This window comes from Gallinula chloropus (assembly GCF_964237585.1).
Source record: "Gallinula chloropus genome assembly, chromosome: 20".
Lineage (NCBI taxonomy): Eukaryota > Metazoa > Chordata > Aves > Gruiformes > Rallidae > Gallinula > Gallinula chloropus.
The window spans coordinates 6375048-6388225 of NC_140105.1; the positions used below are offsets into that span (position 1 = coordinate 6375048).

The following is a 13178-nucleotide window of genomic DNA, read 5'->3' on the forward strand; positions in this document are numbered from 1 at the left end:
GGCTGCCACCCGCGGAGGTCCGCGGGCGCCCGGCCAGCTCCCCCCGCTCGGCTCTGGCTGCCGGGCGCAGCGTGTCCGGCGCTCCCCGCGCGGCGGGGCGGAGCCACCCGGCCCGGGCCACCGACGTCAGCCGCGGGTGGCCCCGGCCGCGCACAGGTACTGCCTGGGCGGCCGGCGGCGGGGAGCGCGGCCTGCCTCGGGTTCGCCGCGGCACCCCTGCCTCCCTCCCGCGGCGGCCTTTGGGCTGCGGCGCAGAGCGCGCCGCGGGCTGCGGGAGTTATGGGGGGCCGCGGACCGGGTCACGGACGCGGCTGGCGACGCCCCCTGGCTTCGTTCCGCTGCCGGAGCCTCCCGGGGCGCGCCGTGCCCGGCTCGGCCAAGAGCCCCTGACAGCACCCTGACCCAGACGCGGGGTGCACCGACAGCAAGCTGACTGCTGCTGCTGGTTGGGATCTTTAATGTTCAGGCGTAACGAATGGCCGCCCTGCTCCAGCACCGCCTTGCCCCTCTTGATTTTTAACTTTCAAAGCAGACCGGGACACATTTATGACTGTATATATTTACACAGGCTCTGTTGACCCTGGTGTGCAGTGCAATGCTTTACAAAATGGATTAAAAAAAAAAGCATGCCTCTGACTATAAACCCGATCCCATCTCCTCAGAACAGGTAAAAAGAAACACAAAATACTTTGAATCAATGTTGTAAAAATTATTTGTAAAAGTAAGAGAGTAAATTAGTAAATTTATACCGCTTGGCAAAGGCCTAACTGTCAGATGCCTATTTATATAACAAAGACGCTTTGTCCTTGCTACATATTGTTTGCTTTTCAATACTGATACCATTAATGGAGCTGCAGAGCACAATGAGTACTAAGTATGCCATATGCACATAACAGACCAGTTCTGGCAGCTCGCTCTAATAAGCGTGCCTTTGATTATACTGGCAAGAGACACAGTTATCACCTGAGCTGCAAGTCTGAATACATAAGAACATGAAGGTTGGACTTGATCTTGCTTTTCCAACCGTGATGATTCTATGATTCCATGCTCAACCTACAGACCACATTGGGGTTTCTCCAGTACTGACAGTGTTCTTTATGGCAGTCTTGGACTTTGAGCCTTCACACCATTTGAGAACAAGCAGACCATCTACCACACCGCTTTGCATGTGCCATGGCAACAGCATGCACAAGGAACACATCTAGACCTCTACCATACATACAGAAAGTCCTCGTAATCATTCACAGAATCACCAGGTTGGAAAAGACCTTTAAGATTATCAAGTCCAACCGTTCCTGTCCTCTACTAAACCATATCTCTGAAGTACCTCATATACCCGTCTGTTAAACACACCCAGGGCTGGTGACTCAGCACCCTCCCTGGGCAGCCTGTTCCACATCACAACAGCTCTTTCAGAGAAGAACTTTTCCCTAACATCTGATCTGACCCTGTCCTGGTGCAGCTTGAGGCCATTTCCCCTTGTCTCATCTCCTGTCCCCTGAGAGACCATCGCCCACCTCTGCACCCTCCTTCCGGGCAATTGTAGGCGGTGATAAGGAGAGATAATGCGATGTTGTGTGACAACCAGAAACACACACCCACCACGAGGATACAGCACGGGATTGCTTCTGCCCTGCTGCCTCCAGCCAGCTGCCGCCCCGGGCGCTGCGGGTACCACGGGATGGCAGCATTTCCCTTCCCCGGGAGCGCGGCCCTCGATTTGAGCCTTTGCCTGCTGTCCCGCCATCGAGGCCGGACCTTTCGGTATGCCATGTTGTTAGCTCGGAGCTGAATTTCATGCCGTACTACTTTACGGAAAGAGTTTTCCATTTGTGCAAACACTGGGCAGGCCACTACTGAATTGTAGTATTGCTATTTAACCGAGTGCCGCCGAACAGCCTCGCGGGAGGCAGGGAAGATAAGCGACTGTGTGCCCTCCTGCTCCCTTGGCACCTCTCCTCAGAAACTGAGGAACCACACCTCGGAGGTAGGCAGCTCTGCGGTCTGAGCAGCGCCTGAGCTTTTACATTTTTAATATTAAGCCATTTTTTCTTAACAGCAACAAAGCACTAGAGCAAACTACTAAAGAAAAAGGCACTGTTTCTACTCTGCCCTCATGAGACAACCCCCCTTGCTATACTGCATCCAGCGCTGAGGTCCCCAGGACAAGAAGCTGCTGGAGTGAGTCTAGAGGAAGCCACGGAGATGATCCGAGGGCTGGAGCACCTCTGCTACGGAAAGAGGCTGGGACAGTTGTGGTGGTCCAGCATGGAGAAAAGGCGGATCTGGGGATACCTTACAGCCCCTTCCAGTCCCAAAAAGAGCTCCAGGAGAGCTGGGGAGGGGCTGGTGACAAGGGCAGGGAAGGACAGGACAAGGGGGAACGGCCTTCGGCTGCAGGAGGGGAGATCTGTGAGATACGAGGAAGGCTTTGGGCAAGTTGGTCTAGTGGAGGGAGGGCTGGGACTAGACAGTCTATTCCAACTCAACCCACTCTATGACTCGATGAAAACGCGAATAATGCTCCCCAAAGCGCCGGGAGGTGCGTGGTAACCCAGCTCCCTCAGCCCCTTACCCCGCCGACCGCCGCCGCCTCAGCCGCTGTGAGCTACAGCCCGCCCTCACGCGCAGCCGCACCCAGAACGCGCGTGCCCCAGGTTTGATCCCTATTGGGCGAGACAAGGCGGGGCGGGACGCCGGCCGCTACATAAAGAGGACCGAGAGCCATTTGCGGCCTCTTTTTCGGCGCGGTGGGCTGAGGTGAGTGTGGCGGCCGGAGCGGCAGGGGGACGGGCGGGTGGGCCGGGCCGCGATGATGTCTCTTGACACGTGTTAGACTGCTGACAGGCATGAAGCAAACCTACTACTGAGCGCCCTGGCAACCGCCCGCTCCGCGGGGCGGTTGCGGTGCCCTGCATCTGTAACCTTCTCTTTTCCCTCTGTGTCTTGCAGGGCCCGTGCGACCATCGGCAGCCGCCTGGTAAATAAAGCTGTGTGAATCCCCAGAATGTGTCCGGCTGGTTCTTGAGTGCACGTCCCCCCGTTCCCCGCACTGCCTTTGACCCGGCGGGGTGCCCTGCCCGCGGCGCCGCTGGCCAAGCTGTAGTGCTAGAGCGAAACGCTGCTTCATAACTGGGGCTGCTCGGCCGGACCCGGGTGGCCCTTTTAAAAGCAAGTGACAGAGCCCTGGGGCGGGAGCGGGCGGCTGCCGCCTCGGCACAAAATGGCGCCGCAGCCCGCCACTGAGGCGGCGGCAGGGGGTGGCGCAGAGGCGGGGACCTGCGCGGTGCCGTGAGGGGAGCGCAGGTCTCTCTCTGGTCCTAGGCCTAATGTGAGGCCAAGGATAGTGCGGGGGTGGAAGGGGAGCCTGGTCCCTCACGCACTGACGGTGCATTCGGCACAAGCCCAGCTGCCGCTCCGGAGCTGGTTGACCAGTTTGTTCCTGAAGGAGTTCAGGGGCCAGTTTGCAAAGGGACTTGGGACAGGCAAAAGGCCCAGGCCTCGTGCCTGCTTGGATTGAGTACAGCACCCGGGTGAGGAGGTGAGCTAGCTTTAACAGTAGCGTGCCAGGTGCTTTAGCTTTAGTTTGTGGTGTGTATAAAGTAGGAGTTTAACCCCATGAAAACCAGCTGCAGCTGTTTTAAGGTCTTCTGTATATTGCCCCTGGTAACAGCTGCAGGGAGGCTGGAGTTCTGAGGCTGGAGTTCCAGTGTCTTCTATACCCACTCCTGGACATACTAGTAGCCAAGTTGAGCAGGTTCTTAAACTGTAAGCCTTACTTGAAAAATACTCAGGCTTTCACTATTAGTTAACCCTAAAAGCCAGTCATATGCCACAATATCATAAGAGTACAATTCTGGTATATAAAAGTACCAGAGAAGCACACTGCACACTCCTCTTGGAAAGCTGTTTTTTAAATAACTTGCAAAAGACAGCTGCTAAGTACTACACAAAAACACATTTTAACTGAGTAAGTTTGACATGGGATAAATTTATTTAATAAAACAAAGCAAGCAGATTGTAGTTACCCACAGTTTATGAAGTGCAATATGACAATCTTGTGTAATAAGTCTAAATCTGTTTACACATTAGTGCATCTAGTCCTTTGACTTCAGTTATTGCACATAGAAATTAAATCATATAAAAGACCTGCGTACAAGACATGCAGACTTCATGAAAGGCAAATAATGCCTACGTAATCGGAGCAAACCCCAGAATATACACAGCCTGGAATGGTCAAGGAGGAGTTCAGGTAACAAATATAACCTATTAATATTTCAATTAAAGGTAACCAAAATAGGTGTTCAAATATAGAATTAATTTTAAATATATTAAATGCTAGTTTTCTTTTATGCTTCAGGCAAGGTGCTGTTTAAAAAACCTTCAATATAGCTTCATTTAGAGATGGCAAATCAAGTTGCCCATGGAAATTGATTTACATCAAACGTGACAACACAACATACAAAAAAGTCCTTTAAAAATTCTAAAAAAAAGCAAATCATGTTGTAAAAGGAGAGCCAGAACTCACCTTCTTTGTAAACTAAAATGTTTTCTGACATCCATGAACAGTTGGCAACACAGTATCAGAAAAATATTACATGTGTTAAATAGTGGATATGTAGTGTCTGAATATTGAGTTTACGGCATACATTTATTCTTCAATCATCCAATAGAAATTAAAGGCAGTTTCCCCTCCCCCCCTTAGTTTTGGCCATTAATTAGCAGAAACAGTCTTTAATTACATCCCTATCAGCTTGAGCAACTGCAATGCTTGAATTCCTATTCCACAAAGAACCGATGCATGGGGGCCAAAGCCTTTCGGTCACAGCTGCTTGCAGGAACACCAAGTGCTCTGAGGCCTGGAGTGGCACAGCTGTCACCTGAGTAGCCAGTCCCCTGCTTTGCATGTAAACACAGTGCAATGGAAGAGACTCACAGCAACAAACTCCTGTACGAAAAAAAGCTGTGTGTTTCCTTGTAGCAAGAGGCTCTATACACAGTAGGGTAACTAAGTACTTCTGGTAATGTGCAGTATTAGACACTTCATGTGTGTGCTCATGTCTTTAGAAACATTCAGAATTAATCATGAACCAAGGTGATTGTACCTCACTCTAAGGCGGCTTGCTATGGTTTGGTCTCATGGCTTTACCAACTTTTTTCTCCTCATTTACAAAAATCTGTCAGTCCCACTTTCGCAGATCACTGGGTGTTTTATGGCTACTTGCTTCCCCAAAAAAGCACAAGTTCTATATGAAAAAAGTAATATGTATATACCACATTGAATCACAATATTACCTATACATCCAATTTACATTCTTTTATCCTGAAAGCATTTCATATTTCAATTGCTTGACACAAGCTATTGACTGCAGAAGTGAAAGAACATAAAACAGTTCATTCTACACCTCCAACTGCCTGAGAAAGAAAAATATTCTTCCAGTTTTATAAATTCATTCCTTATTTAGGACTTTTTTTCCATTTGGCACACAGTTCCTTTGCTGCCAAACAACCTTTTGCAATGCTTTAATGCACATTAACGTAGCATGAAAACAGAAGCTGAACAAAAGTGTGTCAACAAGCTCCTTGATCTATTACAGTTAGGTTCCTCCTCCCTCCCCCAAAGAACAGGTCATCTCAGCCTCCGAGTTAAAATCCCAATGGCAGCCAGTACAAAAATAAATCAACTGCTTAATGGAATGGAACTTCATGTAGCTGAAGTACACAGGAACAATAACCAGGCAAGTGAGCACAAAGGTATGGTTATAGGCAGTCCCTGGGGGGGGAAAGTGGCACAAGTTAAAGATGAGAACTACAGCACAGTTTATAAAACCATGAGAATAACTTTTATAATACTGTAAACTGCAAGAATCTTCACGTGTCATGGTTGATCGGGGACCTCTGTGATCAGATCTTTAAGAGGGCTCGTAGAGGAGCGGGGATCCATGGCTGAGTGCATTAAAGGAATATAAACATCATCCATGTTTGGCATGACAAAGATTTTCTGTGAAAAAGATGCAATTGAATCCAGTTACACTTCATATGCTGCCTGAAACCTTAGTTTAGTTAAAAAATGCAACAATATTCTTGAGTTCAGCAGTGTTTGAGCAGGTGCCCATACCTACAGCACCTGTTAACTCAAGCCATTTCATTGTGTTACATTTGTAGATGAAAGCTCAGAAACATTAAGATCCTGCGCTGTCCATTAAGTCAGTTACTAACTGTCAGTTATCATTCCAACACTTAGGATCATGTTCTTAAATACTACAAATTTGACCTAGTACCTACTTCAAAGAAATGGCATTTTCATCTCTAAACCATTCCAACAAGTACTAAACCACATTTCCATCCAGGTCTACACATGGGCTTGTGACCATGCCAGAAGTCAGCTTCAGCGAGTTCTTAACATCCCTTCCACTGAACATGAACAGCCTTGAATGAAATGGGGGGCAAGCAAAAATTAAACCTCCCACCCCAAGACCAAAACTACCATTACTGAAGTGAAAACGTAAAGGAAACGCACCTGAAACTCTTGCTCTAGTTTCCTCTCTATCCAGTCAGTTACATGAACCAGAGTCACTTCTCTCTCACCAAGTTTTGGCCGAGCTTTTAACTCCAGGTAGGGAGGTCTTCGAAAGCCATACCTTGGGAGATATGCAGAATAGGATTTTTAATTATAAACACTGAAACAAAGCATACACTTACATGCATTAATTGGCAGTATTCTCTTACTAGCAGTGTTCCCTTACTAGCAGTTCCTACCTCATTTACAGCTAGTTTAATTGCAGCTCTTCCAGAACTCACTTCAGCTATACTTTAACCCTTCTCAGTTGCAATCCCTTAGCACACACCTGAAACACTGCCCAGCTCTGCCCAAGTTCCTCTTACCATATTCGGTCAGTAGGTGGAGGTGGAATGTTAATCACTAGTGTTCCTCTGCACTCTTGTACTTCAACTGTTAGCAGCAATGGAGTATTTGAGACCTCCTCAATTTTCTTCTTAATAAACTCAGTCTCTGTTGCTTTCTGAAAGTATTTTGACTTAGTAATTTTATCCACGATTCTCATGATTTTACTTGTCCGATGTCCTCCGACATACCTTTAGATAGAGAATAGAGAGTACATCAAGGTAATTTTCTAAAACCTATTTTTTGCTAGGATACCTGGGGATCTCCTATTAAATCATTAGAGTTCTTGATATAAAAATTCTGTAACAGATAGATGTTCACAGGTCCACACAGTTCGTACCAGAGCCTGCACACGGCAGCCGTGTGCTGTCAGCTGCAAGTGTCTGGCAGAAATTCTGTCCAGCCCCAACACTCTTCCCAGATGGCACTGGAAACACAACATTTTAAAAGTTGGAAATACATCATTTATGCCAGCAAGCTGGCATGAGGAGTGACAAACTGTCAGTTATCATCCCAACAGAACCGTCAAGACACTGATGCACCCAGACATATGCACAAGTCATCAGCAGAGAAGGCCTGACTATCACATCTAACCCATCTAACAGTGTGTGTCAAACAAATGCTTTTATTTTATGGTATTGTATCATTTAAAATGAGTTTAGGAGTGAACTCTAAGGAAACTTCACGGAACATTCTGAATATGTCATGGAGTCTATTGGTATATCCCTGTAAAATCACCAAGATGTGTTTAGACACAGGAAACACTGTGATTGTCTGAGACATTTATGGCTGACTGCAGCTTTCTCAGCACATGGCACAGTTTCAATCAGATGCAGAAAGCAAAAAAATCAGAGCAGCAGCCAAAACAGGGCATGACGTGGCAAAACTGAAAATTAGAAATTACTTTTTTTTTTAAAAATTCTTGAACAGCATCAGAGGGCAGTGTTGCATAGCCCAGACACCTGAAGCCCTGCAAGGAAAAAACAAAAAACCCCAACCCAAACAAACAACAGGAAAAAAACCCCCAACCACCCTGAACAAGAAAGCTAGGCTTGAATAATGGTTGTTTTCTTAAAGAAAAGAATCCATTGGAAATAAGGGATCAGCAGGATCAGCATGGGCATAATGCTGTATACAAACAGTGTTTCAAGTTCACAAACAAAATCCTGTTCTTGGCTCTGCTACCAGGCAAGACATGCAGGGGAAGGTCCCCATGGGTTCTCTGGCCCAGAGACTTGGCTCCCTCTGTAATCTAATAGTGAAGAAATTTGGTGGTGTCAAGTGGAGCTCTGTACAGGTCACTGCAGAAGCAGCAGGGTGAACAATGCTCCCAGCATGGCAAAACTCACTGGAGCAGCTTCCTTTCAGTTTGCAGCACACGGCGTGATTGCTGCTGCCTGCTCAAGAAAAGGGCGAGTTGTGTTTGCTTAATTGCTGGGCTATATTCACCCCCTGCCACACTGTGTGACAATGAATTGCTGGGCTATATTCACCCCCTGCCACACTGTGTGACAGGGAGCATTACAGGGCTGGAAAAGGTACTGGTTATCCCAAGTCTGGAAACGTAGCAGGGAGGAAAGGACCAATCACCACTACACAGACAGCTCACCCTTCTGCGCCAGGAGTCACCTGCTTCTCTCCTGCCAATTCAGGAGCATCATCCTCTTCTGAAGACCCAGCACTGGAGGATTCCTCGTCACTGTCTGCAAGACAATATGCCCTTGGCCTGAAACTGAAACAACACAAGTTCCAGGTCAAACAGAGTATTTGTAAATAGGTATTTATCATGTACAGTTTTTGCTGACATCATATGCATTTCTGTTGGAGACTGAAATGTCCCCTCCTCTTTTATATAAAAAACTGTAAGAGAGCAAAACCAAACCAGCTTTGAAACCAGTCTGTCAGAACTAGCTTTGAATGAGAAAAGCTGTTTCTTCCAGTGAAATGTAAACCTGCCTAAAAGAGGATCACAAGGGAATGGCTATTCTACATACTCTAATCAAACGTGGAGATCATTCAAAATTTGATTTGATCTGAAAGCACCTCTGTTGCTGCTTGTGGCTTTCCGTGGAAGTTGAGCAGTATGTAGGCTGGGCAAGGGGTGGGTTTGTTTTTAAACTCTGACAGAGGCATGCTTTTAAACCGCAAGGTGAGAACGTGCAGTCCTGTCTTGTACTGAAAGCAAATGTGGGACTCAACTCTCTACTGCACTTTAACTCACATCAGTGAATTTCACTGTGTCTGTTCAGACACACCTGCAAATTCTACAGCTCAGACCCACCTCCAGCAGCGGTACCGTGCTGCTACGCACAAGGGAATCGCATCGCTGCCCTCTCCCTCCAAAAGCAAACGCGCGATGCTCACGCTGGCAGAGCCAAGTTGTCTCAAATGAGCAACTCACCGTATTGTAGCTACAGTATGTCATCACTTACCAATTTTGTGTAGAAAAAACCCAGGAAGTAATATTTCTTAGGTGTTTTGCAGAGATCCTTTTGTCCCACACAAACTTAGGCTATAATCTCCCTTTAGAGACACCTTCGGGCTTGTGAATTTTCAAGTTCCTCTAAAACACCCAATGTTGTTTTACAGGATTTAAAGTTTTGGTTTGTTATTTTTTTTCTGAAGAGATTCCAAGATGGAATAAGGCAAAGAATGTCATGGGGAGAGGAGGGGAGGAAAAATAAAAAGTAATAAAACTAAGTGCCCCTTCTAGGGGAAAAAATACCACAGGGTAGCAACTAATTCCTAAACTTCAACTATGGAAGAGTTTCCCTACACAATCACAGAAAAAAATTCAAGTCTTTTAAACGGATTAAAATTTGGCAAGGACACAGCAAACACCCTTCAGTATTAACACATCAGACCAACTGCAAGAGCCTGAAACAGTTATACAACCCAAGCTCCAAAAGCATGCAGTTTCAGCCCTAGTGACTACACCCAGCACCACAATGTTCTATGGCTTGTTCACAATACAGTTTGTGGATGAATCTTCTTTTTTTGTGTTCTTGGAAATCCATTTGAAGCATTTGCTAACCTCACACAGATCACAGACTGAGGCTAATGTCTGTTATCCTGTACATAGAACAAGCTGCAGTTGGTTGTTGTGTGAAGTCCTAATGTAGAAGGACAGTTCAGACACAGCTCGCAGTGCACAGCACTCCCTCCCAACTGCCTGTTTAAGAGCTGGAGCAGCAATCCCATGACCTGCCAGCATAGAGAAGAATTTCCTACCCATGTGATGGACTCGGAATCGTACACCTCTTTTTACCCAGAGATGCCTTCTGTCCCCACAGAAGCAGCACATTGAAGTGAACCACCTCCCTGAGGACCTGGGGGATGGATGGTTCACGTCACTGACCCAAATCGCGGCACCGGAGCTGCTGCTCAGACAGAAGCTCACGGGTTTTGGTCAAATTCAAACTGCACATTTTCTTCCTGGGTGTGCCTTCACCTGGCTTCCCTGTGCACATTACACCGCCCTGTGCAAAGCATGCCCAGTGCATGAGGCTCTGGAAGGTGTCACCTTGTAAGAAGGTGTTTATTTGCCAAGGTAACAGGCCCTCTGAAGTGCCCCCGAAATGCACCCACAGCCTGCTCAAGACCACAAGATTTCCTCGCATTAAAAAGAGCGACAACAAATAAGCATGATTGAGATTTATGGGGATCTTTGCATACAATAGGCCATTTATATGACACAAACATTGGCAGAAAAGCACTTTGGAGCTACAGTATTGTTCCTGAGCAGACTGCACAGTATTTGATGAATTGCCATTTGTCAGTTTGTTTTTACATGATAGAACATAGGGAAAAGGACTGGTGGGGTACGGAACTGCGGTACCGCGGGTTTACCCTGCTGCATCGCCTCATCTCTGGGATGGTACAATTTGCCACTGTATTAATTTTTATAAATTTGGTGATTAAATAGTTTTCAACCCTTTTTGAGAGCTGCATTTTCCTGAAAGCACACCCAAGGCAGAACTATCGAGCTGTGTAACAGCACACTTGTATTTCAAACAGTAGCACAGCAGTGACAGCAGAATGGACCACAACACTGAAGCTTGCTTTACACTGACCATACCCATGGACAAGTAAAACTCAGTGTTGTTCCCTCACCCTCCTCTTTATGGATGAGTAGATCCTTTCTTACATGAGTTTGTGGTTGCTACATCTCAACTGGGGGTTTGCTCTAGGCTCTTGAGGGACAGGAGTAAGTGTAAGCAACCAACACGCAGCACCTGCAGACACCACAGCTGTGGATGCAAGTGCACGCAGGATGGTTTGATTTGTTGCAGCAATCATCAACTGATAATTAAAAAAGGCAGTCAAATTAACTAACACAATGGAAAGCACAGATAGGAATCAAACTGCTCTATACTTCTCAGAGTCTTTAGTTTTAATATCCATTGTACTTAAGGGAAAAGCCCCACCTCTCATTCAAACCAGAACACAACAGACTGCACTTTGTGTCGAGCTGGCACAGTCCCTGGCCCTGAGAATTTGAAGCATCACAGCCACGTGCAGGGCACAATACAGTTAATGGTTATACCTTAAATAATTGGTTGCTTAGCTACAGACATTTACATTTGCGTTGCCAGGAGCCTATTGCCCAGATAGAATAAAGCTGACTTTTAAATATGAAATCAATGTGTTCACTAATTATTTCTGAGGCCATTCTTCCACTGGACACATTTTCCACAAGGAAAATGCAGAGGGATGAGGAAGAAGAGCAAGAATTCAGTTTGTACAAACATTTACTTCTCTACCCTCCAGTGTTTGGGTGCAGAAGATAAAGGGATTTTTCTCAAATCACTCCTACCAATTATTCTCATGTAAATTCAGAAATATTTATTTCAAGCAGTGACAAGAAGAATCTAGGTCGATTTTAAATCCTCTGAATTTCTACCAGTGTATGAGATCATTCAGCCATTAGTTTTTCATGTTTATTTTCATGTCACGACTGCACTATAATATACAGTGCTGCTGTAAGTATCACTTCAAGATCTCTCAGAATGAACGGTTAGAGCTACGACATTAAAGACCACAACATTTTGTTCCCTTCTAAACAAGTGGCCAGATTTAGAGAATATTTTCTTGATTTGTTGGCAGTGGTTATACATTAAATCAGAGACCACCAGATGCTCAGAGACAGCAGATTTCTCAAGTACAAAGAGTATCAGTGTTCTGGGGCTGACCGGACAGGTACTTGACAGGTGTCACTCACCAGGTTAACATAAGCGACCAGACCGATGAAATTCAACCACCATAAAAGGAGAGAGAAAGCACAAATACAAGCTACAGTAAATGTGTTTTTCTAATTAGTTCATTATGAGGCACTGCACTTTAGAGACACCAAGTTAATGAAAGTGGGATATGAGGAAAACTGGACTAAAGTAGGGGTGTGATTATTCCCATGACGCAATAAACCTCCTGAAAAAGCCTTTCAGTAACAATTACACCCTATCGACTTTCCACAGTTACTATTACACAGCTTGCAACGGTAGCTGGCCCATCTGTAGGAGCACTTACACAACAACTCTCCAACATTCAGGTCTCACTGGCAAGACCCCAAAACAGGCAGAAACCCAAATTTTAGTCACAGAACACAAAAATATACAAAAATGTATGTAAAAATTATTGTACTACAAAAGCCTCTTAAGGTAATTATCAAGGGTATAATCAAACATTCGATTTGCACAGAAAGGCCAAGTTCCACACTCCACGTATGCCACCCCAACTCCTTTCAGTACACTGCAGAGCCAGAGCTGCACACACACAGAGCAGATCTCAGTCTCTGAGCTCTCACTCCACTCCTCCATCACAATACCTTACCCTTCTTTGCCGATCTCTCCAACTTTAAGCGCCTCACCAAGTGGCTCTTTACCAAGTTTGGTCAAGTTCATCTTGGTTTCTAGGGTCATTAGAAAAGACCCATTGTAGGACATTTCCAAATCAACCCAAAGTCCTAAAATTAAGAACAAAACCACAGAGATGTCACTTTAAGAACAGTCACAATCACTTATTTTAATATCAAGCCCAAACATTTTAAAACAATTCTATACATCATGCTTTTTCCAAAGAGAAAAACTTTTTTGTCAAACAATTATGTCATTAATTCACATATAATAAAAAGCTTAAAGCAAGTTCTCTGTTCCATTAGGCTTATGTAACAAAGGTTAATGTTCAGATATGAATCAAAGCTGTGCTGAAAGACAGATCACTGAGCACAGCTGATGAGCTAAAAGGAGGACTGCGATTTACACACACCTAAACTGCT

General features: G+C 45.8%; 1 protein-coding gene across 1 annotated transcript in view; it reads right to left on the reverse strand.

Moving 5' to 3' along the window:
- Window positions 1–3971: 3971 nt before the first annotated feature.
- The window catches only part of TEX2 (testis expressed 2), a 50124-nt gene continuing 40917 nt past the window's right edge, over window positions 3972–13178 (reverse strand). Inside the window, exons 8-12 of the mRNA XM_084273596.1 lie at window positions 12734–12866; window positions 8514–8636; window positions 6886–7095; window positions 6521–6641; window positions 3972–6001 (exon numbers count right to left, since the gene is read on the reverse strand). Of these exons, the coding sequence (XP_084129722.1) occupies window positions 5879–6001; window positions 6521–6641; window positions 6886–7095; window positions 8514–8636; window positions 12734–12866 (710 nt within the window). The 3' untranslated portion in view covers window positions 3972–5878. The remainder of the gene's footprint in view (window positions 6002–6520; window positions 6642–6885; window positions 7096–8513; window positions 8637–12733; window positions 12867–13178) is intronic.